The 26,082-nt window shown below is 43.0% G+C and overlaps 1 protein-coding gene across 6 annotated transcripts in view; it reads right to left on the reverse strand.

Moving 5' to 3' along the window:
* Window positions 1-1,955: 1,955 nt before the first annotated feature.
* LOC146868753 (glycosyltransferase family 92 protein gtnt-30-like) overlaps window positions 1,956-26,082 on the reverse strand; it is a 376,977-nt gene continuing 352,850 nt past the window's right edge. For all 6 annotated transcript variants that reach the window (XM_085613723.1, XM_085613726.1, XM_085613724.1 and 3 more), the window contains one exon: window positions 1,956-15,105. In XM_085613723.1, the coding sequence (XP_085469849.1) occupies window positions 13,797-15,101 (1,305 nt within the window). In that variant the 5' untranslated portion in view covers window positions 15,102-15,105 and the 3' untranslated portion in view covers window positions 1,956-13,796. The remainder of the gene's footprint in view (window positions 15,106-26,082) is intronic.

The raw sequence follows: 26,082 nt of genomic DNA on the forward strand, positions 1-26,082 counted from the left end.
AGCCAATAGTCCTGGCTTGCTGTAGGCGTAATGTTACTTGTTGTATTATATATCTGGATGCAGAGACAGAAAGAAGTACCAGAATACCAGCTGGGTGGTACAATATCCAAGCAGAGATTTCCAACTTACGTGTTACGTAAAAGAAATGCAGGTGGCTTGGTGTAGGTGTAATGTTACTTCTTGTATTATATATCTGGATGCAGAGATAGAAAGAAGCACCAAAATTCCAGCTGGGCAGAACATTAGGCTAAACAGAGATTTCTAACTCACATGTTAATTAAAAGAAATACAGCAAGTCAAAAAGCACAATGTGTAAAACATGTCATGCTTTTGGATTTGATGCATGTCTTTCTTAATAGAGCACAGCTGCGGGGCAGATTGTGGGCCTTTGCCAAAATATTTATGTTAATTGCAGAGCATGATGGTGCTGCGATTATAATGAATACTTTAACAAGGGCCGACGATCAGCCCGCTCTATTAAGAAAAGACATGCAGCAAGTCCAAGGCCCAGATATATATAAAAATACCACTGTGTAGTTATAGTTAGGTCATAGCTACCATAGGAAATGCATTTTTTGTTTTGCTAGTAACTTAGAAATGTTCATCCATCTCAGCTCTTGCTTGGAAGGTTTGGAAAGTGTCAGGGTGATCCGTCAAGCGGGAGCCGAGAAAAAAGGGGTGCCCAAAACACCTTTTCTCCATGCCATTTCCATAGGGATTTTTTAACAGTGCTGCAGGCTAAATGGCTGTATGGATTACACCAAATTTGTCATAAAGCTTTGCTTTTTGTGCGTTGATGTAATTACGTTCAGTAGTTTTTGAAAAATTAAAATATATAGATATATGGGCCCTTTGGGCTGAAATGTAAAAATTCAAGCCTTCTGATTGGTAGTGGGGGCTTTTTCTGAAGGAGTGCTCGGTCTGGCTGGCCGCAACTTGAACAGAAATGTTGCGACAGTCAGTACAGTTCTTGAGGACTTAGTCTACTGTCCTGAATTTTATAGGACAGGGTAGGTATATTCTGACCCCCTAGCCCTTATGGAGGTCTGGGGAGTGGTCACAGAGGGACAGTCTCAGGTGCCAAAACTATATATTTTTTCAATTAATGCGTGGTCCCACAGGTGTCCCGCTGGACCAGATGAAAAAATAGATTTGGGTTTCCACATTCAGTTTTTTAATTCCCCTAGGGTAGGTCAGTGCCTGGGCGTTCCTTGCAGGTATATGAATTTAATATCTCCAGGGAGGGCCACTTCCCCAGTGTTCTTTGCTCCTAAAGGCACCAATTTCCCTGGTGGCTGGAGAGTGGATAATCGATGCTGGGGATCCCATCCCTTGTGACTGTGAGAAAATAGAATGAAGGTGGGGTGCACTCCACTGGAAGACCTCCTGCCTGCGCTCCATGCAGTGGGAGGAATAGTATTTTGGCTATTGCCCGCTCAGTACAGCACAGGCAGGTATGCACACTATGGCAGCTTCTGCTGAATGCAGTGAGCCAGCAGGGGCCTTAGCCACATGATTCAGGGTGAGACCAGGGCACCCTCACTACAAATGTAAAACGATTAAAAATACATGTGGCACAAGAGCTGGAAGGCCTGCTCCTTAAATTCACTGATCCTGGCTGGATCTTCCCATATTGCCCTGCGGGGACTTAATTTGAATATGCTTGCAGCTTCTGTAGTGGCTAAATATGGGTAAAGACACCACCAACAGGATGCTGAGGTGTTGTTAGGGGCTGTAGGAGTATAGTAGCCCTACTCAATTACATTTAGAAACTTGCCCTAAGTCGAGGGTACATTGCAAACAGAACCTTCAGTCACGGTGATCATTGCTCATAGCATTCCTGAGGATGGACCTTATGTTCTGCAGCTTGTGATTGCAAGGACTCCCAGTGGATGGTCGTGTAGAGGGATTTTACTTGACCTGCTGAGTATAAAGAAAGACTCTGACATGTGTTATTTTGATTTGCAGTGTTTTATTCAAAGTACTTTTCAACAGTAATTATTGAGAAACATTGCAGTGCTTTTTTCTTAACATTAAGGATTGTATTTAAACATGGTCACTGATTCTCTTGTATGATGATAACTTTTAACATGTGGTTATAGCCCTTATAATGTGGTGACATGTTTGCCTTGAATGTTTATGTATATTGATGGATGTGTTCACCTCTCAATAAAGCAAATAGGCTATTCTTGTATATTGATGTGTTCACACCTTGAAAAGCCAAAAGGGCTGTCTTACCATAATGATGTGCTCAACCTTTGATAAAGACAGTAGGTTTATCGTCATATAATGATGTGGTGACTCTTTGACAAAGCCCTTGCCTTGTATATTGACGTTATCACCTCTTGACAAAGCCAATAGACCTACATGTTACATATTGATGTGATGACCTCTTCAGAAACCCAGATGACCTGCATTATATTAAATTACACCCCTTTACATTGTGATGAGCACTCTCATGGGCTCCCCGTGAACAGGGTTAGGGGGATAGCTGGCCCATGTGGAGTTGGGTGCAGGGCTTGTCTGCCACAAGCCAGTGATGTTCTACTTCGGTATTGTAGTAGGATCATACTTTGCATTAAAAAAACAAGTGATTTACTGAAAAAATACAGGTTAAAGTGACATTACAGTTAAGTCTGGTATTAATATCTTATTTTAAGTTTTTTTAAACTTTGAAATTCACTGCATAAATAAAACAAAGGTTAGAGTGACATTATAGTTCGGTGTAAATGTCAGTTAAAAATATAATTTTAAACTAAGAACCCACTGAAATTCACCAGTTATACGGCGTTAACTTTAACTTGCACTCTCGCCATGCATTGCCCATGACCTCACATATTTCATCACTCAAAGATATCATTCATTACATCACTGATGACTTCTCAATTCTCGTTCGACCTCGGAACTGGGCAAATCACGTAATCTCCCTGTGACTAACAAAAACGGAATGTGTCCGTTTGTAAAGCAATTGGTGTCCATGCAAAGCGCTCTGGTGCCTTCAGGTCTAGTTCGAGCTATATAAAACACACACATAAAAAAAAAATTACTGAAGACATCAATTAATATTTTTGGATTACTCTACAAACCAGTACAGCCTTTGAAATATGTAAAAAGAAACTAAATAGAGTACAATCATGTACAGCATAAATTACATAAACGTGTTTATATAAAATAATTACCCCTGTATGCCACTCACACACTATCCCTATTAGGTGGCCAAGCCCCTACTATGGAAATCCATCACCCTGTGTACACATTTACAAGGAGAATCCCCTCTGTCCCGACACTCTAGCCCAATTAAGTGCTACAGCTCTTACTACGCATATCCTTCACCCTCTGCAAAGCTCTTCACGTAGAGCTTATTCCCTTCAGACACCAAAGCCATATTAGGTGGCCAAGTCCTTAAGACGCTTATGCTTCGCACGGTGAACAGTAGTTTAGAGAGAGGCTACTTCCTCCACACACCCAAGCCTCATTAAGTCGTCAAGCCTCTACTATGCAAATCTGTTGCCCTGTTAGGAATTGAAGCCTCCTGCTATGTACAGCCTTTCTTGGAGAGCTTTCACTCTCCACACATGCAATTCCAATTAGGAGGCCAAACATGTTGCAAATGCATGCACTCATTTGCAGTACTGCAGCGTTAGCAAATATGCTCTAGCTGTAGCTCACTAGGTACCTTCCAGTGTCAGAAGCATGTAGCCAATTGTCACACTCATTGGATAATTTCATCAGTGATGTCATCAGTAATGCAATTAATGATGCCATTTGAGATGTCATATGTGATGTCATCAATGGCGTCATTGCACAATGTCATTATATGTATATAAATATGTACACACAACATATTTTGAGTCATTATGACTGTTTTATATCATGTGTCAGTGGAAGGTCAGCAAAAGTCAAGCAACCCAATGCTAAGGGCCTTATTATGAGTTTGGCAGTCCGACCCCCCAAACACCACGATCGCTAGATGACCACTGCACTGGAGGTCTTCAGACCACGGTATTGCAAGTTTGTCACGGGGTACATCGTGAAGCAGAGGAGATTTTGCAGTGAGGACGATTCGTTTGCCACATGTATCAATGCCTGTGTGAACATTTGACTACATGATACATGTGGAAAAATACCACCTACTCATTGCTGGAGTCTGGCCCATATGTGGGCAGTCCAGGCAATGGGTATTTGGTAAAAAAAGGATTTACCTGTATATCACCGCAAACAGGGTTCTTATCCTCGGGGTCAAGATGCTGCTGTGAAGAAGAAAGGGATTCACGTCGTACTCTGATGAAAAGAACAGGGAAGGGGTTAGTAGGCACTCCAAATCCTTTGTTCCAACCAACTTGAAACCTGCAGTCCCATCGCTATGGTCAGCTTGTTGGAAAGTTAACTCATAATATGGACGGTGGTGAAACTTCTCAGTACCGCCCAATGGCAGCAGATTCCCCCCAACCGTAACCCCAGCGGTCTGAGGTGTGCTGGCGATGCAGGCATTTTAGCCACAGTTTGTGCAACTGCAATTTGCCCAATTCATAATACGGTGGTCGGACCTCTAAGCTCACGGCAGTCGGACCACAACCGTGAGGACGACAGTTCACAGATCGCCAAACTCATAATAAGGCCTGTTGATTTGTAATTTAATAACCTAAGTTGCACTGTGTGCTTTACATCAAGGGGAAGTGCCATTGGTGAAAGAGGGACCTTACCATGATGCCACATATGTTTTTGAGGCAAAGCCCAATCCCTAACATGGGTGAGGCTTTGCACCAAAAAGATGCTCCTCCTTGAGGCAGGTGCAGAGTAGAGAAACCTTTTTTCCCCCAAGCTTTTCCCACTTTGCTTATGTGCTGCACTGTACGGAACACACAGAAAATGGAAAAACATTTAAACTATGACTGAGAATAGTATTTGGTAGAGGAAGGGTATTCTTCCAGTACCAAACCTGTGCTGGGCATCACACATCCATCCTTACATTATAGTGCAAAGGTGTGTGCATGGTGCGAGTCAGACTGAGAGTGCACCAGCGCTGGGTAAGGGAGCAGCAGCGCCGTTGTGTAGTAGATATGGCGCTGCCCTGCTCTTTCCCTCACACAGCACGGCAGCCTTGATTGATGCACGGCATGCTTGCTCTAGTAGTAAACCTGCCACTTTGACTCGAAATGAAGGTCTCCATCACTGGTCATCGGATAGGACAATTGTAAATTATAAATGCCAAAAAACAGGATGAATATTTTTTATAATCCAGGGAATCAGAGAGTGGGACATGAGGTTTTCAAAGACACTTCCCATCATAGAATGTCTGCTTTTTCACACCAAGGCAATTCGGAATCAGGCGATTCACCTATACTCTAACCATTCTGCGGACGGCAAGGCGCCACGATCATGCCGGTTTTTCCTATTCCTTCCCATTCTGGTTCAGCCTGCAGCATAGCACGATTCAGCCATTTTTGCCAGTGTCACTCATATTTCAAGTCATCCCACTGGACAGCCATGTAGATATTGTAATGCCTGTCTTGTGTTTTGCCTGCTTCTATCTGAGTCCTTGTTCTGAAGACCAGAGTATTCCTGTCCAGCCACCCCTGCTGTGCACTGCACGTCACTCCACAAATTCACGAATCAGCTGCTTCTGATAGTCATTAATAGATATCTCAGTTTTGCTCCCCCTCTACATTGTGTGACTCTAGAGGTAAACACATTTGAAACAGCACTATTAAGAGTTGTGGAAGAATAGAAGGCAAGTAGAAAAAGATATTTACTAATCGCTCCAGAGAAGAAAGACAAGTTCTTTATGACTTTTAGTAAACAAAGGACATTATGATCAAGCAAGTGAATAAAGGTCATCAATATGATTATAGAAATTAATGTTTGCACCCCCGAAGCAATAGGAAAAACTACAAAACCCTAACATATGCTCTTCCAAAAAACATAAAGGTTACAATTAGCAGTCCTGTCTCTGAAGGGGTGCTAGCCACCAGGGGTGGTTGGTGTTAATGGGCAAAAGGGGCGTTGCCCTGCCATTCTGAGGGGAGAGTCAAGAGAATAATTGTAAAAGCCAAGCAACTTTAAAGAAATTATTACTTGCTGGCTGCTCTATTATTTTCAGTGCTGCAGCTGTAATAAACTGCAGGCGTCCTGCTGCGCAGGTGCCTGCCGTGGCGAGGTCATCTTTCGACCTGCAGGTACAAGCTACAGTAGTGACATCATGGCAGGGGTGTGCCGTGTTAGAATGCCAAAGATAAATCTGCTTTTCGGGCGCTTTACAAAATATCCCTGGGAGGAGTTTGCAGAACTCCATTTGTTTCAATGGCAGAGGGCGGGGCAGGCTGAGAGGCAGAACGAGCAGTGGGAGGCAACACTTAACAGTCATCACGAGAGGGGGCGGGCTGTAGAAGGGGTGCAGCTGTCTGCACTCTTCCTTTCCTCATGTGTGGTGTGCTTTCACTTTTGAAAGCGTTATACAGTCGAACGTGAGCGATGTCTCATTGGGATTGTTACAGCGTAGGCCCAAAAGAATACAGGTTGGTAGGTGCCTATTTTCCCTTTAAGCTAAGCTGTAATTAATTTACATAACTTTTGATAGATTTTGTTGTATTTACGTGCAGTTATCAGCCATGTGGTGTTTACGCAGGAGAGTTTGCAGTTAGCAAACTGGACCCAAAGACAGTGGCGCGCATTCCATAAGCACCCGGGGGCCGGGCTACATTAGTCAAGGTCAGATTTTATTAAGGCACCAGCAGTGTAAGTGATTTGCATAGAATCACAAGATATACTGTACATAGCAGTGTCACGAAAGGGCCGCTCCTCCTGGTAGTTGGCCTCCCACTGGTCATGTGATGTGCAGTCACAATGCTTTTCACCTTCTCCCCTAATGCACAGCGCCAGCTACAGCACTGTGCATGAGGAGAGTGGAGAAGAGCTATCGCCGTCCCCTAGTGCGCATCGCCATTGCAGGCCCTTCTAAGTACGTGCTAACAGGCCTGAAGCGTGTTTGCGTCGATCCAGGCCTGTGCTCAGGACTAGGGGTGGGCGGAATTTGCGAAATTCACTTTCGCAAATTATCGCGAAAATGTTAAAAATCTCTGCAAACACGCGGAAGTATCGCGAAGATGCGGAAGTTTTTTTCCCGCCCGTTCGTGGTATTTTCTGCGTGGTCGCGGCTCGCCAACTTACCCATGCGGTTGCTCACGGCGCTGCCATCTTGTTTTCACTAGTCTCGCGGTGCATGATCGCAAGAAGAAAGGCGTGATCGCGCGACGAATGACGTTACTGCGGGCGCGAACTGTCGCGAGACAGTGCAAATCGCTACCAACAATCCAACATCTCGTAGAGACCGCGACCGGATCGGGAAAACTTGTCGGCGAACGCGGGGATCCAGGTAAGGCGATTGTGCGCACGCGAGAATGTATAATTTTACAGCGCGAGCAAGCAAAAAATTTCCGGTAAAATGCGGATTGCGGAAATTTTGACATTTTCGCGCTCTCCGCGGAACGTGAAAATGTCAAATTATCGCAATTTCCACGAGCGGAACGGAATTTTAGCCCATACCTACTCAGGTACCGTGCCGTGCACCGCTGCATTGTAATGAAACCGGCCTCCCTCACACCTCATGCTTCACAGTGAGTTAAAAATAAAATGTATTGATAAATCTGTTGTTTTTATTTAAAACAATCCCCTTCCTGCTAGTCTGCTTAAATGGTTTTGGTTTGTCATACTTGATGATGTAGTCCGGTTCTGATTGGTCAATAAACATATTTGTTGTAGTGCCCCGAGTCACCAACACTAGGACAATGGTTTGCGGCTGCCTGTAGTGAGTAGCAATATTTTACAGTACATAGGGTAGAATTACAACATCCTGTGATTCTCTGCAAATCACATCATCTCCTCGTGCTTTAAAAAGGAAAAATAATATTCTGGCCTTTCGGTAAAGTATCTGGCGATCATGTAAAGCGCACTACTGCCCTGAAGCAGCTGAAATCTGGCTAACATTAGTTCAATGAATATACCTCCTATGTCAGGAATGGCAGGAGGAATCGATCGGAACTATAAGTTACTATACGAGGGTCTCGAAGCACGGGGCAGAGCATCGCAGACAGTCAGAATTACAAGAAGGTGCTCTTAGAGGCACAATGAGAACAAAATTAAAAAAGAAAATGATGCTACCATTAGATTCAACTGGTCATATCAAACTCACACCGGCCATGTGATGGTCTCGGCTGAGGTCATACTTACAAAGAATTGGTTTATATTCAAGGCTTTAAATTCAAGGCTGACATAGGGTCAGTGGTACGTCAATGGGCAGGACGTTTGTCCCAGGTCTGGCCTGCCTACATGTGCACAACTTTGAAACATGAAAGCTTTACAATAATACCCCCAGAATGCCACTGTCACGTTGACAAGAGTGGTACGGGAAGGTAACAAGGATGAAACAAACCAAATCAGATAGAGTCTAAATGAACAGAATCCTCACCTACATTTCCCATCATCCATGACTAGATAGGAGATATCATTCCTGGACTTGCTAATAAAGGTGAAAGATGGGAGGCTCATGGCAGAGTTTGCAGTAAGGCCACAGATAAAAACTTGCTCCAGATCTAGAAAGGTTTTGCATCAGGTTGGTATTAGTTTGCAGAAAAAAAGTAACACAAATCCGGTTGAAGCATTGCTTTGTGTTACTGTGCGTCAAGGAGGCATTTTATCGATGGTAAATGAGCGTTTCCGTGCTACCACCCATGGTTTTTGATGCAAAACCCTATCTACTAACAATAGTAGACAGGGTTTTGTCTCAAAAATTAACGCCACTTGAAAGCAGGGGTTAAAATTGAAAATGCTTTCATTTCTTCTTTCTTTTCCATCTTTGCGTGTGTGCTGCACTGTACAGAACACTTACAAAGTAGTAAGAATTTAAATTTAGTCCACGCATGATATTTTGTACTACAAGGGTGCCCTTCCAGTACAAAACCAAAGGTAAACTCATGCACACACCTCTGCACTATGGCGCAAAGGTGTGTGCGTGGCACTTAGCAGCAAAAATTCTGTGCCAGCGCTAGAGAGAAAGCAAGAGAGTGCCATGTCTCTGTAGATATGGTGTTTTCCTCCTCTCTCGTTCTCACGCAACGCAGCGCAGAAACTTTGGATGCTGCGCTGCGTTGTTTGACAGGTACCTAAATCTGGGCCTCGCTGTTCTGTTTTGAAAGAATAAACCCAAGCTTCCTATGAGAAAGCCTTTGTTTGGACAGTGCCTTTGGATCACAAAAAACTACTCAGAGGTCAAGATTGTACCAGAAGAACTAATGCCAAAAAAAACTGTTTGAAAAGAATATTGGCAAGATGACGGCCTGAAGTTTTAAAAGGGAGGCCCTTTTAAAACATTCCTAAAGCAGCCATGGAACGGATCACATTTGCAAGCATTGATTTCACTGATTCGAAAAAAAACAAGCAATGTTAAATGTCAGTGGACAGGATTGTGCAAAACCACTCTGTCTTTAAAAATATCAAGCGCTTGAGGGACGTTCGGGTCATTACTAGACCTCCTCACCTCAACCAACGTTTGAACAATCATCAGTCGCTTTATTTACAAAGGGATATTATTTGTGCACACCTGTGTTTGCATGGTTTAACACACCAAGTTCAGACTTGTGGCATTGTCCTGCTTGGTTGGTGTGCAGACTTTTTCAGAAGGTGTCAAGCACTGGTCATAGATGGCTGGAGCCATGCAGGATTTTAAAGATTCCAACATGAGGTAATGGAATATTTCTCAGCCTTGATTCAGACACCTTTCATGTGATTGATTACGGGGCATTTATGAGCATAGTTTGATCAGGGGAAACTTTAAGACTTCATTGTCCAGTGCCTTGGAATATAAACAATCTCAGAACCTTTACAGGCGGTCTGACTTTTTGTTTTAATTGAGCATTAGTGATGCAGAACAACTTGTAGTTAGGCCTGCGAGAATGGCTCTCCAGCAGCAAATCCCAGTGAATAGCTGTGATTGCGGATTACAGGTGGGGTTGCATGGCGCATTGTGTAATACTGAGTGGGGGACAGTGGACCTGTTCTGCCGATGATTTTGTGAGTGGAGGTTTCCCCAACTGCTCAAGGTTGTTCCACATGTACTTGAGGTAAGGGCTATTGTAAGGGTGCATTTTCCATCACAAAAAATGCACTAGAGTCAAGCTGGAACTTCAGGAGAACATGGTAGTCCTAAACATGTGCTCCACTTTCTGGAGTCTTTCCCAGGAGGTTGGCACCTTCTCACCAATTTGTAAATCACATTTTTCGTCTTCAGGACCATTACAAATTTTAAACATGAAAAGTGGTACATCACTTAAAAGGGAGATAGGAAGAAACCAGTAATGGTATATATTATGAGTTTGTGTGTATAAATTTTATATATATATATATTCACTTAAAAAAACATAGGTTTCACACATGTTATAGTTAGCTGGACATTTTACTCGTGAAAAACCATTGAAATTCCCCCGTTATAGTTAGTGCAGGCAACTATAACTCACGCGACCACAATCCTCTGCTGATGACGTCAGATATTACATCACTGTATTTAGACACTTATTTACCCATGTCTTCTTCCATTAATCTTTAGCTATACATATATTACAAATATTTATTTTTCAGAAAGACACATATGTCATCAGTGAAGTAATATCTGACGTCATCAGCAGAGGATTGCGGTCGCGTGAGTTATAGTTGCCTGCACTAACTATAACGGGGGAATTTCAATGGTTTTTCACGAGTGAAATGTCCAGCTAACTATAACATGTGTGAAACCTATGGTTTTTTAAGTGAATTTGCAAGGTTTTTTAAATGCTAATTCCTAACTATAACGTGTGTGAAACCTATGGCTTTTTAAGGTTTTTCACCGTGCGCGTACCGTACGCGCACGGTGCGCTTCACGCACCGCGCGCCCACGTTACGCAGTACGCGGAATTTTTCAGTTTTTACCTTACGCGCACGCTACGCGTACTATGCGAGTTTTTGCAAAAAAATTTAAGGAAATTTTGGCCCTTGGGGGTCCTTCTGGGACCCCCTGACAAAGGCTAGGGGGTCAGGAACTGTCCACCATGCCCCCTTTTCACGTTCTCCACCTTTGTTTTTCACCCCCTCAGACTGCGAGAGACAAAATGGCGGCCGACACTTCCTGGTTTCGACCAATTCGAATGTTTACTAAGATCTAACAACCAATCAGAATCGCACTCGCGCACGGCAGCGTGCGCGTACGGTAAGTTTTACCGTACGCGCACGGTGCGCGCTTATAGATATATATATTGATTTAAATGCTATTTTCTCAGGAAATACTGAACAGATTTACACCAGACCTGCAAAAGGCACATCCCTGACCTGAGGACTACCTCTCTGCCAAATTTCAAGTAATTTTGTTCAGCCGTTCGGGCTGTAGCTTGGACTAAAGGTCCTATGGAAAAATGCATGGGGGAAACGTGTTTTGGGACCCCCCTTTTTCTCAGCTCCCGCTTGACGAATCCCCCCGAGGCTTTCAGGGAAGGAGCGGAGCGGAGCGCCCCACCTATTTTGAAAATTTCGTAAGGATTCGTCAATCGGCGCCAAAGTTATTCCAAATAGAATGTTGCGGATTTCCTATGGAAACACGGTCCTAACTATAACTATCTACTGGCGACCGCCAGTAGATAACATATATATATATATATATATATATATATATATATATATATTCTGTACCGATGATCTGCCTTGACCATCCACAGTTGGGTACGCGCACTATGATTCATTGTACATATACTGATTTATTACAATCGGAGTCGTTATCCTACATTACCTATATGTACATTGTGACACTGCTGTTCTTTGTTTATAATGTTTCTTTGTGTGTGCTTCAGTCGTATGTATCCTCACTTTTGCAACGAACCTATTGTAGAAAGTTGACATCTTTACCAATGACATATCATGTATGTGTGATGTATTGCCCTGGACTCTCCTGAGCTCATTGCCTGTCAACAATTAAATCTGTGGTGAAGAAAAAAAAACTGCTCTGCCTCAGCACCACCACCAGCACCACCACCACCAGTGCAGCGCTTCCAAAATTAATTGGTCTGGTCCTCTTTCGAGAGGGTGAGTACTACTGGTGGGGACTCCCCCCTTGTAAAAGGGTTAATTCATTCTGAGAGAGTATAGAGCCAGATATACATACAAGTGTAACTGCCAGCGTTTGAGCTTCTTCTGCAGTGGTAAGGCCCATTTCATTGAATGCCATGGGGTGGAATGTTTTCAAGTGCCAGGTGCAGGCACCATTGGTTCACTGTGGACATATTTAGTAAAACAATAATAAATACGATGAATGTCTAACTCATGCACAAGTTTGCTAATCATCAACCAACAGAAAAGCTCTGCCAATAATTGTAGATTAAATACACATACTTTAGTTAAGTTGTTCAAAAAATAAGTATTCATTCATTAGCGTGCTCATAGAGAAGGGATCCCAGTGCAGCCAATCTAATGAAGTGAAGTGTGCATTCAAGTAAAGCAAATGACTCCAGACTCTGCAAAGTTCATAAATAATCATGGTCATTTGAGTCTAAGTGTACATCAGTCAACAGCCTTTGGACCTCTATCTGAATTTAAAAGTCATAACCAGCACTTGCCGTCAGTTAAGAGTGCTTGGTAGAGCGGACCAGCTGATATACTCACAGGTGTTGAAGATGACATGAGATTAGGAAAATATCACACAGCAGACGAATGTTTCTCAATTCAAGGGGCTTGGAAGTGGCCTTAAGAGCAGAATTTAAGCAGCAACGTTTGTGGCCGAGGGGGAGGCTGATTCCACCACCTTCATGCAACCACTGGCGGGAAGGAGGGACCTAGCGGAGTTGGGTTTCTGCAGAAGGATGAACAGTGCATATGATGTCATGGTCTGTGAAAAGGCCAGAGCTGAATCCAATTTTAATAATTAAATGTTATGTGGGACGGGGAGGAAGTTATTTCATGCTACTACTAAAGCAACCAATAAAATTCGTGCACGTTTTGTGCTGGTGTCAGTAGATTCAGTCTACGTGGGCAGGAAACAACTTTATCCCCGATTATCACACTTGTGGATAAGTCAGGTATCCACCATATTTAATAAGGTTCTAGTCAATAAGTCCACAGTGAACCGATGATGCTTGAACCTTAGTCAAATAGTCTTGGTTCCTGACTGGTACTTTGGGTATCCCTTGTGCTCGTTTACCAGCTGAAGTCAGGACACTGTCTCCATTCATAGAGAAATTATCACATTAATGAGGAGTTTGTCCTTAAAATATGCCTGAAATTGGCATTAGAATCCAAGCGTGAGCTGCTTGCATTCCATTAAAGACTGCCATTTGGAAATGTCATGATATATATACATCGTTGTCCAAGTTTACCTTCTTCTGATAGTATATTATACCAGGAAAGTGGAAGCTAAGCAATGTGATCGTCATGATTAAAGTTAACTCAGTGAGTAGACTTGTCAAGAAGTACCAAGTGTGATATATCTAATGGGCTTCACAAATAGTTTTTAAATTCAGACCCTGGAAACAAACACTTCATGCTCTTTTTGTATCATCGCAGGTCACCCCCTAAAGGTGCATAATGTGTGTAAATCTGTGAAAAACTTTTTGTACATTCGTTCATCACTGCATTGTTTTTCACTTCCTTTTGTCGTTGCCACTTTATCCGTACATAAGGATTTTTGCTTGCCTTAGAACATGTTTTTCTCCCTCTTTCAAGAGATCCATTGTACAGGTTGATGAGCACTTGTTTGAGCTGGAGTTATCGTAGTCGGTGGACCACTGTCATGGTGCTTGTGGGAGAAAGGTTCCAATCAGTGAAGTGTCATTTTCCAGCTGTTCAATCCTACTGATTAGGGACATACTGTACCTCCAGAGTATTGTGTCCCTAATTAAGGATTCTTTTGGTAACTTTGGTTGCATGGCTTTTCTGCAGTGATGGACAATTGCAACTTCTCCAGGGACCATCATCCGACCTCCGTAGGCTTTTAAAACAGTGTGAACCGAAATCTGTATCACTTCCCTGGGGTTGATGATCATTTTCTCATGGTAAGGGGTCTTGGGCTCCCTGTAAACCTGCTGCAAGAGGTTAACTCCAGGTATTGCACTCCATGCTGATGCATTTAAAGTTGGGTCAACCGCATTGTTGGGGAAGACGTGGTTTTCAAAGAAAAAGATACCAGTGCGCGGATATTGCTTCTGGAGATAATCCATCATATCTGCCCAATTGTTGTGATTTTTGGGGATAATAATTTCATCCAAGTCATTGATTACCACATACTTGCTGCTGTACATATTTCTGTAGACACAGTCATTAAGGGTTGCCAATTGTCCATAATAGCCCAAATCTCTTGGGTAAAGATCCATTGAAAATTTCCAGTTTGTAGAGACATTAATATACAAGTCAATCGGCCATGGTATCACCTCAACAGTACCTTCAGAGATGTAATGCTGTAAGACTCTGTCTACCAGCAAGCTGCAGCTATGTTTATAGATCATCACTTTCTGGGCACCAAGCAGTTTGTACATCTCTATGGCTTGAATGAATTGTAAAACATTGGTCGAATTTCCAAACATGGTAGAAATACAGACCGTGAAGTTTGTAGATATTTTATTGGGCCCGCGGTTTCTTATCTCAAATACAGGGAGCTTGGCAATGTCTCCTTTATTGGACCAGTGAATTGACACATATTTTGGGTTACAGAGGCTGACTTCTGGGCAAAGCAGATGTGCTATGACATAGGGGAAGCCAAAATCATGGGCAAGAAAATCGATAACAGCCTTCTTTACAGCCACGTAGTCCGTAATGTTACTGCAGTTGGACCAACAGTAGAGTTCTTTCACATCCTGGCGATGAACAATGGCGACCACCCGTGCAAGGTATTTTTCTCGTTTATCGTAGTAAGCTCCAATTATAAAGGTTCGGTTGTCACTCAGGGGTGTAATACTTGCAGCTTCTTGTACTGTGTTTCGAAGAAAGGAACGTTTTTCTAGCGCATGGTGTATCACAGAAGTTAGAATTACGGCTGTCAGTAAACAGCACACCCACCATTTTCTTAACGAAGACATTTTTTGTGCAGCAGCGGCCATGTACCTGGAATCAAAATAAAGGTATATGGTTTAAAGTATTGTTCAATGAAAGGTAAAACAGGTAAATAAATTAATTCTTGATTGACTGCTTCTAATCACTGCTGTGGATGATGATGCAAGCATTATGTAAACACAACTCGGTACATACTTAGTATCTCTGCCAAGCACAGGTTTCCTTGGCAAAAGGAACAGACAAGTTAAAACCAATGCACCCCATCAACTTGCCTTGGGATAATGTCTATTGGGCAGCAAAAATGCTAAAGATTGTCAGGCATATTTATTTATTGTAGTTGTGAGTTTTAGCAGCCTTTTACCACAACTGTACACTAAAGAAATCCACACTTTTTTTAAGGGTTTTATTTCAAGCAACTTTTATTGCAGAATAAATTAAACAAAACCATTGCACAAGTACAACTTTACTAAAAGCATAAGTAGAAATATATAAAGATTATGAAAACAGGCAAAATATTTCATAGGGTACATTTTATCCTTCTGTAAGGGTTTAGTTTAAGTAAAGTAAACCTTGTGGTCATGATTTAAGGTAAGAGACATATGAAAATTCAATTGAACACTATAGTGAAAGACTAAAGTTATTATAAATTGTACTAAGCACCATGTTTGCAAATAAATACATGCATCTGTAAACATGAAGAAGACTAACAAAACACAGAATTTGTTTAGTAATGAAAATAAATGCATCAGTAATTGCAAATTAATAACAACTTTTACGGCCAAATCAAATAAGCAAATTACACAATGCAGGGTGGCCCATAAAAGACATAGTGCATTGGTTGAATAGTTGAATGAAGTCTGCACTAGTGCTGAAAACCTGTACGGTCACAGACGACTGTGATGAGGAAGTCTAGGGCTTGGATTTATGAAAGTTAGCGGTGAGGGACCCAGTGACTGATCTCCACATGGTCTCAGGTCTTTATTCTAGGTTGAGTGCAGTTCAAATAGGATGGGTGAACTACACTTCTTTCTTTATGGATCATTTAATTGATCTATAAACCACAACAGTGGTTTGTGGGCCTCAGAAAAATGTGGAATATCTGTAGGACTTTAGGGCTCCACTGTGTAGTATCTTCATGCATGTCGCCTTCTGTGAAGTACACTCCATGCGTGCAAAAAGGAGAGGCCAGGTTGAAAGGAAGTGCAGGCAGAACATCACTGCACAGATGAGAAATAGCGAGTCTCTGCACCACTCTTCTTTTAAGATCAGCCGTGAGGTTCTTTACTTAAAATCATCAAATCAAAAGATCGAAATGTCACAACACAGATCTAAATAAAATGCTGTGTTCTAATGCAACTGAGATGCAACTTGAATTCACTTGATTAACCGACAGGCCATTGCAACATTCTGCTTGCATACCCTCCTCTTCCATAGTCCGAACTTGAGGATTTGGTCTACTGCTGTATGTCTTATTTATTTTGTAATTATCAACACATGAGTGGCAATGGGCTGCCCACATACATCTGTAATTTATTAGTAATGTAGTCCATTTAAGATCATGGATCGACATTTGTGATGTAAAAGCACACAGAGCATGCCTGTTTTCAATAAATTTAGAATGCTACAGTGCCTAAAACCAGTCCTCGTCTTAACTGTACATGTTGCCAAGTATGCTGATTGACTTATTTGAGAAGAGGAAAGCGCAGTGCAGAGAACTGTAGCACAGAGTATTCTATGTATCTTCTACAATCATACCACACACACAACTGCTACACTACTCTTTTGATCGAATGCTGGTTGGAGATCTGGTTTTGCTCCGGCATCTGGCTCCCATTTTGGTTAGGCTTTTTGCATCTAAGTCACCTTGTGAAGCAGCTTCCTTGGTGGCTCGATAACTAGACTTTTCTTTATGTAGCTACTAGGCTGCTTACTTACACTGGTTGGTGCCCTCTCCCCGTACTCCATGCCAGCCAGTGCCTTCAATTTTTGCAGGTCCATTTCTCCCCTTGCCTTTTTTTTGAGCACCTCTTGGGTGTCTTACCTACAGCAAAATTGGTCTCTTTTCACAGCCGGTTTCATACCGGCCTCCCTGACTAGTTGTCCTTGAACAGTTCCAGATCACAATGTATGCACTCTTCTTTAGATCTGTCCTATTTGTGCTTCGATGTGTCTCTATAGACTAAACCGAAGTTGCTTTTTTTGATTGTCTTAGATACTTTCCTGATGATTGCCCTATTTAAGTAAGCCTTTGGGGCTGAAGCCTTGACCTTATAATTCTTTGAGCAATTTCTGGACTACTAGGTCTATTATTAAGACGTGTTGTAGGTAGAAGGGCCTCACGGCTAATAGCCACCAGCATATGGTAACTTTTTAGGTTGAGCTTAAGCAGTGTGCATGCGCTGTCTATCGAGACATGCTGTATTCTCAGTATAGGCTACAAGCCCGCCTATTGGCTTTTTATTGGTAACTTGGATTGTCCTTTAGAAAGTTTTTCTTTCTTGTGGGTAATCTTTCTTTTTTGTCCCTCCTTTTATTTGGTTGTTAACGTCCAGAGAGCAGAGACCAACTACTGCATGGTTCCACTCAGTGTGTTTAAGTGTTTGTCAGGAACTAATGATTTTTTGCCATCTCATGTTTTTGTTATATGCGCACAACTTGTTCGTCCCACCCAGTATTCATCCCTCCCACATCCTCCCTAGCCGAAAAAGACCAGTTGTTGTGCTCACATCACAGTAGCTGTGATGGAGCTTCTCAGCAGCTCAGTGAGTGGAGCTGCACTCTCTCGTTTAGAGAGGTGGAAATATGCTCAGCAAGACAGATAAGCTTTTATCAAATCAGAAGATGGGTGCTTATCTGTAAAATAAAGATTGTGATGGTGGCAATTATTGCTGTGCCCCCTCGTCTTCACTTTTATTCGTCATGTGGGGAGAGACAATTCCCCCATAGGCTTCTGTATCACATCACCTCAAGCCCAGAACGACGCTAACACCAGCGCCACGGATAGCTTTAGAATTGTTTGTTGTTCTTTCTCTTTGCATAAATATGCCTCTTACTATATGACATTTTAGCTCTGTCCTTATACGCATGCAAGCTTATGCTTTCCAGGTGATGCTTTGCTCTAGGTTAAATATTTTGTCTTGCCAGACTTGGGTAATGGTCTAATTTGTTTTTAATTATACGCAGAGAATTTGAACAAGTATTTGTTTATTTAAAGGGTCTGCAATGTCCATTTGCAGTATAATGCTTACGTTTTAGGGCAATTCCAATTGATAATAAACATGATGACCCAGCCACCCAGTAATGTGTCACGACTAGTTTTAAAGGGGCATCTTTGCTTGACATGTGACAGTTGTTACGTTTGTTAATCCTCCAGCGGTACGGGCCTGTTGAGGATTCTCCACATAAGCCTTGTTAACTTCCATTCGTGACACCCACGTTTCAACTCTGCCCCACACGCCACCACCATACAGCAATGTACCAAAAATATAACAACAAACAACAAAAAATACGAGAGCCCAACTGTTATGGGTCAGAGTTCATGATAATTATATTGTGGTGTTAGTTAGGCTTCCTGGCAGCGTACCTGTAACGTCACAATATAATTATAATTTCCAACTTATACAAAACCTCTTGCACTTTAAGTTCTAAGAACCTTCACCTTTTACATGCACACAGCTCTCTCCACTGCAACGAAGTGGGAAGCTTTATATCACATGCCTGTGACAGAGCGTCTATGTGCACCAGCCATAGCTAAAAGACATTAACATTGATAAAGCCTATAACTCTCGAATTGCCGATGTATATTAATCTTCTTGCGTTATGCAACAAACACAAAGAAACCCTGTGCATCTGATCATTTTGGCAGCCACCCCCTTCTTTGTTGCAGGGCCCTGAACTCTACAACACAACTAATGAATGCCATCTGTATGTGGGTCTAGCCAATTCAAATGTGTAGCTCTAAAACTATTCATGATGTGTTTGCACCCGCAGAAGAGACATTTTGCTTTAAATATCTTTCAAATTGCAGTTCTACTAAAACAATGCGTTTCTTCATTCAGATAATATAGGAAAACTCATTAACATCAATAACAAAAGAACCTGAAGCACACCCTTCGTTAATCCAAAAGTTTCTGTTGAACATGTTCGTAAAGTTTGGCATGCATACACTCTTGAAGCGCTCCGTTCCTTTGGCACCATAGTATATCTCACCAGAATGTGACACACTCATTAGCGTGTCACGAAAGAGTTGCACAGCCTGATGCATGTTTGTGAGCAAAATACCCACTTACTCGATGCTGTTCTCAAATTTAATACCATTTATAAATCAATGTTTAGCCATATTTATCCATCACGTCAAAGATACAGTTTCATGTTTTCAAGCATTTTTCATTTGCACAGGAATTGCCCTTTCGGGCCTATTCGCAGGCACGTATAAACTTCATTCCTCTGTGTTATACAGTTCACCCAATGCATTTTGGTCATTATTAGACCTTCTTCAGTGGCCGTGCGGCTCACTGAGAACATCAAAGCGGCCGCGAAAGTGATCATGCAGGCTGACAAATGGTGCGCGCGCCCAGCGCACATGCACTGTAGCTGGAGGCCTGAAAAAAGCCACTAGTTAGCACTTCCAAAAACCGCTTACTAAAACTCTCGCAAGAGCAGCGCTAAAGCGCTGGCTCAGGCGAGACCTAAGAAGGCCTCAACATGGATCACATTTGGCCGATTTGGATGATCCTGGGCTCATTTTACTCATGGTGGCAAGCTCTAGTTCCAAAAGGACTCCTATCCTCCAAGGTGGTGTACTTTGCAGGGACCGGGTTCTACTGGCTCCCTGGCCAGTTTTTCATCTTTTCTCCTAGTATTTGTTCTCTGGTGCTCCTCTCCTTTTGCTTTGGTCCAGAAGTCTGAATATTTCCCCCAACTGGTCTTAAGGGGGAGTGGGGGGACAGATTCATTGCCTCTAGAGAGACCCACAGGCCCTAGGGTCAACTGGGCTAGAGTGCTTAGTCCCTTAGGGCTTTTGTTCTTCCAGCTGTCCTTGGCTGCTACCGTTGATGCCACCGCAGTCTCAGTGTCCAAAGTCGAACAACAAAAGTCCTCTTTCTCCATCGTGCAAGAGATTTAAATGGGGATGGAACGCTCTACAAGCCAGGTAGCCCTGGCCAATCCTAGGTTGCCCCATCACCTTCCGACCCCTGTTCCAACCCTCCTGCACAGCATGCTAGGGCAGCCCAAGATGGGGCTGTCCAGAAGTCATTGATCACATCTCCTCTGGGAGCCTCAGCGCCACCCCTCACTGACATTCCTGTGTTGACTCCAGTTGTTTGGACTTCCTCCTTTGGTCAGTGGGTATGATCTGTCCCATGCCCTGATACAATATGAGAGCTATTTAACAGATGGGAGATTTTCTTCCCCACTTCTTCCTCCTTGGGAGCAGAGGAAAGCACTGTTAATTACTCCTATTGTGTGGGAAGGCCTTTGTTTCCTCTGCTAGGGAGCAGATTAATTATTTACACACATGTTCATCTGTAACTAGCTGTGTGCCCCTTATCCTAGATGCATCACAACTGCCTTGTCTTAAAAAGGAGACAAGCACAGTCCATTTACTATGAGATTACTGTGGGTGAGACACACATTGTGAGACTGACCCACAGTCAAAAGTCTAGTATTTTACTCAGGAAAAATATGTTTGTTCTACCCAAAGTGTTGAGAAAAGGTTGACTGAAGTTGTGCATGTTGGATTCTTTGAATGCACAGCTAAAAAGAAAACCTTGAGAGAATCTTTTTGGTGGCCGTAATGGCTACTTAGGTGGAGGATTTAATGAGCAAGTGTGAATAATATTGGTTATCAAATAAGCATGGAACATGAGGGACATCCCGTTGTTCCCAGTGCAATATACTAAAAATTATTAGGGCAAAGTGGTTGTCGATTTTGCAGGACCTTAGAATAAGCGATACTGTGTCGTTCTGATGGACTGTTTTTCTAAACGGGTGTATTACTCTTCTGCTGATTCAATGCATACAGAAGTCGTTGTGGAATTTCTATGTATGCTTTTTACTCTGGAGGGCCTACCCAAAGAGCTGATTACAAATAATGGTGTTCAATTGAAAAGATGGAAATGTTCTTGAAGGATGGGATGAACAAACTTTATACTGTGTCTCTTTATAGCCCCGAGATAATCTAATTAAAAGTGGGAGTACAAACAGAAGTGATCTCTGGGCAGATTGTGGAGGAGTTTGTTAGGAGGAAAGTGTGGGCATACCATACGAACCAACAAACTACCACTGGTGAATCTCTGCTTAGACTATAAGACTTAAAATGAAAATGGCACAGAAACAATCTAACACGAAGAGGTACTATGAAAGTGTAAGAAATTGGGGTATTTGTTGAGGGGGTGAAAACTCGTCTCTAACAACAACCATAATTATTTTTATGAGAAGATTTACCTGTTGCCCTGGGCTCAAGGAGATCCAAAAACCAAGCTGTTGATTACGGCGTTTTGCCGGAGATTGATGCACTGCTTTATAATGTCAATCTTGTGTACTCAATCACATTTGATCACTTGCTGCACTGCATGAGCACTTTTTCACTTTGCACCTATGGAGCAACCTCCAGCATTCTGTATGCAAATATTCAAAATGTATAGTTGTTTCATTACATGCAGGCAATATAATCTAAATGTTTCTCACTGAGCATTTTTGTATGATTATCTCTAAAAATGTTTCCCCCCCATACACAATTGATTTCCAGGGATATTTTGTTTTAAAAACATATTTTATTGAATTTTGCCATAATCTTGCCCAACGGGCAACTAAATACAAATACAAGTATACTTGTGAAATTGGCTTAATATCGCAACATAATATTATATACATTTTACAATAAAACAAACTGCCAAAGAACTCGTCCGTGCCCCTTCGTTGGTATGTCATCATTTTATGCATTCTGGTCATAGGATCGAACCTCTGAATCTAGTGTTCGAGTCATTGATGGCGGTGAAGCTAGAGTAATGCCTCTATAATCGGCCCAACATTTCCAGATGCATGGGTATTTTTGGTGACATCCCCTAGCCTGAAACACTGACTTCTCCAACCCTATACAAAAGTCAATACCCCTTTTCCAAACGCCTATAAGGGGCGGATAATCTGCCTTCCATACCAGGGCGATATCCTGCTTTGCAAGGGCGAGACTTAGAAATGAAAGATGGTGTTTCTATCTGTTCCCTCCAATGTCTTCTGAGTGATGTAGCATTGCAAGCTGTGGTGACCTAGGGAGATTGCAGCCCAGCACCTCTGTCAGACATGTACATGCTCCTTTCCAAAATCTATCTAGGTCAGGGCAAGTCCAAACTGTATGTAGAAAGGTACCCTCTGCACCACCATATCTCAAACATTCTGGGGATGCTATTAGTCCTGCCCTCCAGAGCCTGAGGCGTGTGTAATATGCTCGGTGTAAGTACTTGAACTGAATCAAGTGCAGACGTGATGAGATTGCTGCCCTTTGGGGGATTCTAGCGCTTCCATCCAATCATCATTTTCGATGGGACCTAGATCTGTCTGCCACATCTCTCTAAGTGTCTCCAGTGTGGATGCTCAGTTAGTGAGGAGTGATTGCTAGATTTTGGAAATGTTATGCTCTCGTAGATCTCCCGTAAGAAGTTTGCCTTCAAATGGGCTAAACTAAGGGCAGACTGTTACGTTTTTGAGGTATGGCATTAGTGCGTGACGGAACTGCAGGTATTTATAACATTTGGGAACGGTGCATTGAAAAGTCTGCTTGTAGCTCTTGAAGTGATTTAAGGGTACAGCCATGTAAGACATCACCTAATGAGGATTTCCCGATCTGGTCCAACCCTTGGAAGCCCTATAGATGTTTCAGTTGAGGGAGAAATCTGTTGTGCCATTACAGGGCCTCCCGCATGAGGCACCCCCACCAGCCCATACAGCGAAGGGACTGACACCATGGGATTATTACAACCTTAGTAGCTGGGAGAAGGGCCTGTATGTTTGAGTAATCACATATGTATTTGTATAGAGAGGGGTCTCCTAGTAGCCATTGTTCAACAGCGTGTGCAGGTTCATCACTGGAGCCATACCACCATTCATTTACTACTTGAAGATGTGATGCCACATAATAGCAATGCCCCCGCAGCATGTGAAAAGGAACCAGAAGCAAAGTGCAACTCTGGCGGCTCCATCGCCCCAGAGGAACCGGCTTAGCATGGTATTTCAAGGGAATTTATACCTTAATTATACAGTGACTAAGAGTTGTTCTGCCCTTACAGAACCATTTCTTTCTTTATACTAAAGTATGTATGCAGCACACAAACTGTAATAAAGTAAAAACAAAACACAAGAAGAATCCCATACCAATTTAAAACAAGCATTTGCAATGCAATCGGTCTCGCATTAGTGAAATATAGAGCTATTGGCGTTGTAAATGACAATGTTTTTTAGTTATATTTTCTCGGTTGCAGTGGGATGATTTTTTCACCTATTTAAAGAGAGAGGAAGGAAAGAGGACGTAGAGGAAACAGTGGAAAGCAGGTGTGAAAATGAACAGAGAGAAAGAGACAGGAAGTGCTGGTTGGTAGAAGAAAGAGGTATAAGATGAAAGCAGACTAGGTATCTTCCCTTTGTGACCTTATATGTATTTAGGCATGCAATACATTGTCCTGGGTGCTACAAGATCTACTGTTACTCCTATAAGTAAGTGGGAGGAAGGTCAACATGAGGGATAGAGTAAAGAAACCTGTGTCCACAAGTTAGTTCTGTTAACACTGCTAATGGTTTGCAAACATGCTTCTAACATGCTGTCAATCATGTACATCCTGTGTACTGTGATCTACGTAAAACTCTTCATGTAAAAGAGGTTCACAAAGAAAGCCGGTGTCACACCATTTTTTTTCCAGCATGCATCAGATGAAACCATATAAATCTTGTTCTGAGAAAACATCCCAAGATTATCAGCAAAAAAATCCCATCACGTTAGTTACTATTTGAAGACCAGTGAAGGATGTGCAAAAGAAGCGGCTTTTGCACTATTCCTACTTTGTAGGAGTTGAATACAATAAAAGGTGAAAACGTATAACCTTATACAGGCTAACACTCTATGATACTAAAAATAAAGCTATTTGTTGAGGGGAGTGAATAGAGGAAAGAGGCTAAGGAATACATTAGTGGGAGAGAGTTACCTAGCGGATATCAGTTATCATTGCACATGTAACCGCAAAAAATAGGTCATTTTACCGATGCATATTGTATACTGTGATATCAACTTACTTGTTATACAACAGAAGAATTACATACTGCAAGAGAATATATACCATCCTAGGTACCCTCAGTGCAACACAAGCAGGAGCAGCAGAGTTGGCGGTCATACACTTGAAATACAAAATGAAATGACTGCTTTTCAGAAAAAGAGCAGTTCATTGTCAAAGTTTCTACACCCATGATATTTAATAGTTCTTTTAATATCCTAATGTGAAATGCACACGCAATACAAGTGCTAACAGTTAAGAGATACGTTCCTGCAAACTGATTCCTTTACCAGAGACAGATTACTAACAGAGATCTAAACACAAATGTGCTTTGTTCTGCTGCAAGACCCTAGGCTTGGACTGGGAGTCAGTTTCACTGTTGTCACGATTCCTTCTCTGTTATCAATTTAAATGTACATGAAATATTGCAGGTGCTGCAGGGAAGTGCAAACTGCCTTATTTATTTGCATCCGACTAGTGTGAAAGAAGCACTTTGGTTGTTTAGGTAAAAGTTAAACATAAGGTTTGCAATGAACGGGCAGGCACTTACTAAAGCACATAAGAGGCCTACCCTTAATTTCACATCACATTTCCAAACCAGATTATAAATTTAGGGAAAGGGATGGGCGGAAAGGTTGCTGTGGGCCATGGGAAGCGCGGGACTGTAACATGTAAGGGATAGCTGGTGACCACCCCCACCCACTATGCCGGACACACACTCGACCCCGTCTTCTCATCCAGCAAGGACATCGCCTTCAGCCACACCACCGGACTCCACTGGACGGACCACAGCTGCGTCCACTTCAGCTTCAGAAGGACCACGACCCACCACCACCAACAACAGGCTGCACGCAGAAGCTGGAACAAGATCACAGCCGACCAGCTCGCGACCTCCCTGAGCAAGAACCCACCCACCAGCGCAACGAACCCCAGCCAAGCGGCCACCAACCTCACGAAGTGGATCAGCGACTGCGCTGACGACCTCGCCCCCCTGAGGACCCCGCCCAACAGACCCGGCAGCAAGAAAGCCCCATGGTTCACCGAAGAACTCAAGAGCTCCAAGAAGAACTGCCGAGCCCTCGAGAGAACCTGGCGCAGAGACCCAACACCAGAAAACATGACGGCCCTCAAGCTCTCCTCCCGAAAACACCACCAACTCATCCACGCAACCAAGAAAACTGCATTCAAGGAACGACTGGACAACAACGCACACAACAGCAAGGAACTCTTCAACATCGTTAAAGAGCTCTCCAACCCCAACGCCGGAAACAACGACATCACCCCTTCGCAAGACCTCTGCAACTCCCTCGCCTCCTACTTCCACAACAAGATCGCGGACATACACAACAGCTTCAGCACTCAACCGACGCACGCCACGACCGAACCAGCGCCCCCCACCGCCACCCTTCACGCCTGGACCCAGATCAGCACCGAAGACACCATCCGCACAATGAACTCCATCCACTCCGGATCTCCGACCGACCCGTGCCCTCACCACGTCTTCAACAAGGCCGATGCTGTCATAGCACCCCACCTGCGGGACATCATCAACACCTCCTTTGACACCGCTACCTTCCCGGAGAGCTGGAAGCACGCTGAACTCAACGCTCTACTAAAGAAGCCATCAGCCGACCCCACCGACCTCAAGAACTACCGCCCCATCTCGCTGCTCCCGTTCCCAGCAAAAGTCATCGAGAAGACCGTCAACAAGCAGCTGGCCGCCTTCCTCAAGACGAACGGATCCCTAGACCTCTCACAGTCTGGCTTC

The sequence above is a fragment of the Triturus cristatus genome, chromosome 1_2, assembly GCF_964204655.1.
Source record: "Triturus cristatus chromosome 1_2, aTriCri1.1, whole genome shotgun sequence".
NCBI classification, from domain to species: Eukaryota; Metazoa; Chordata; class Amphibia; order Caudata; family Salamandridae; genus Triturus; species Triturus cristatus.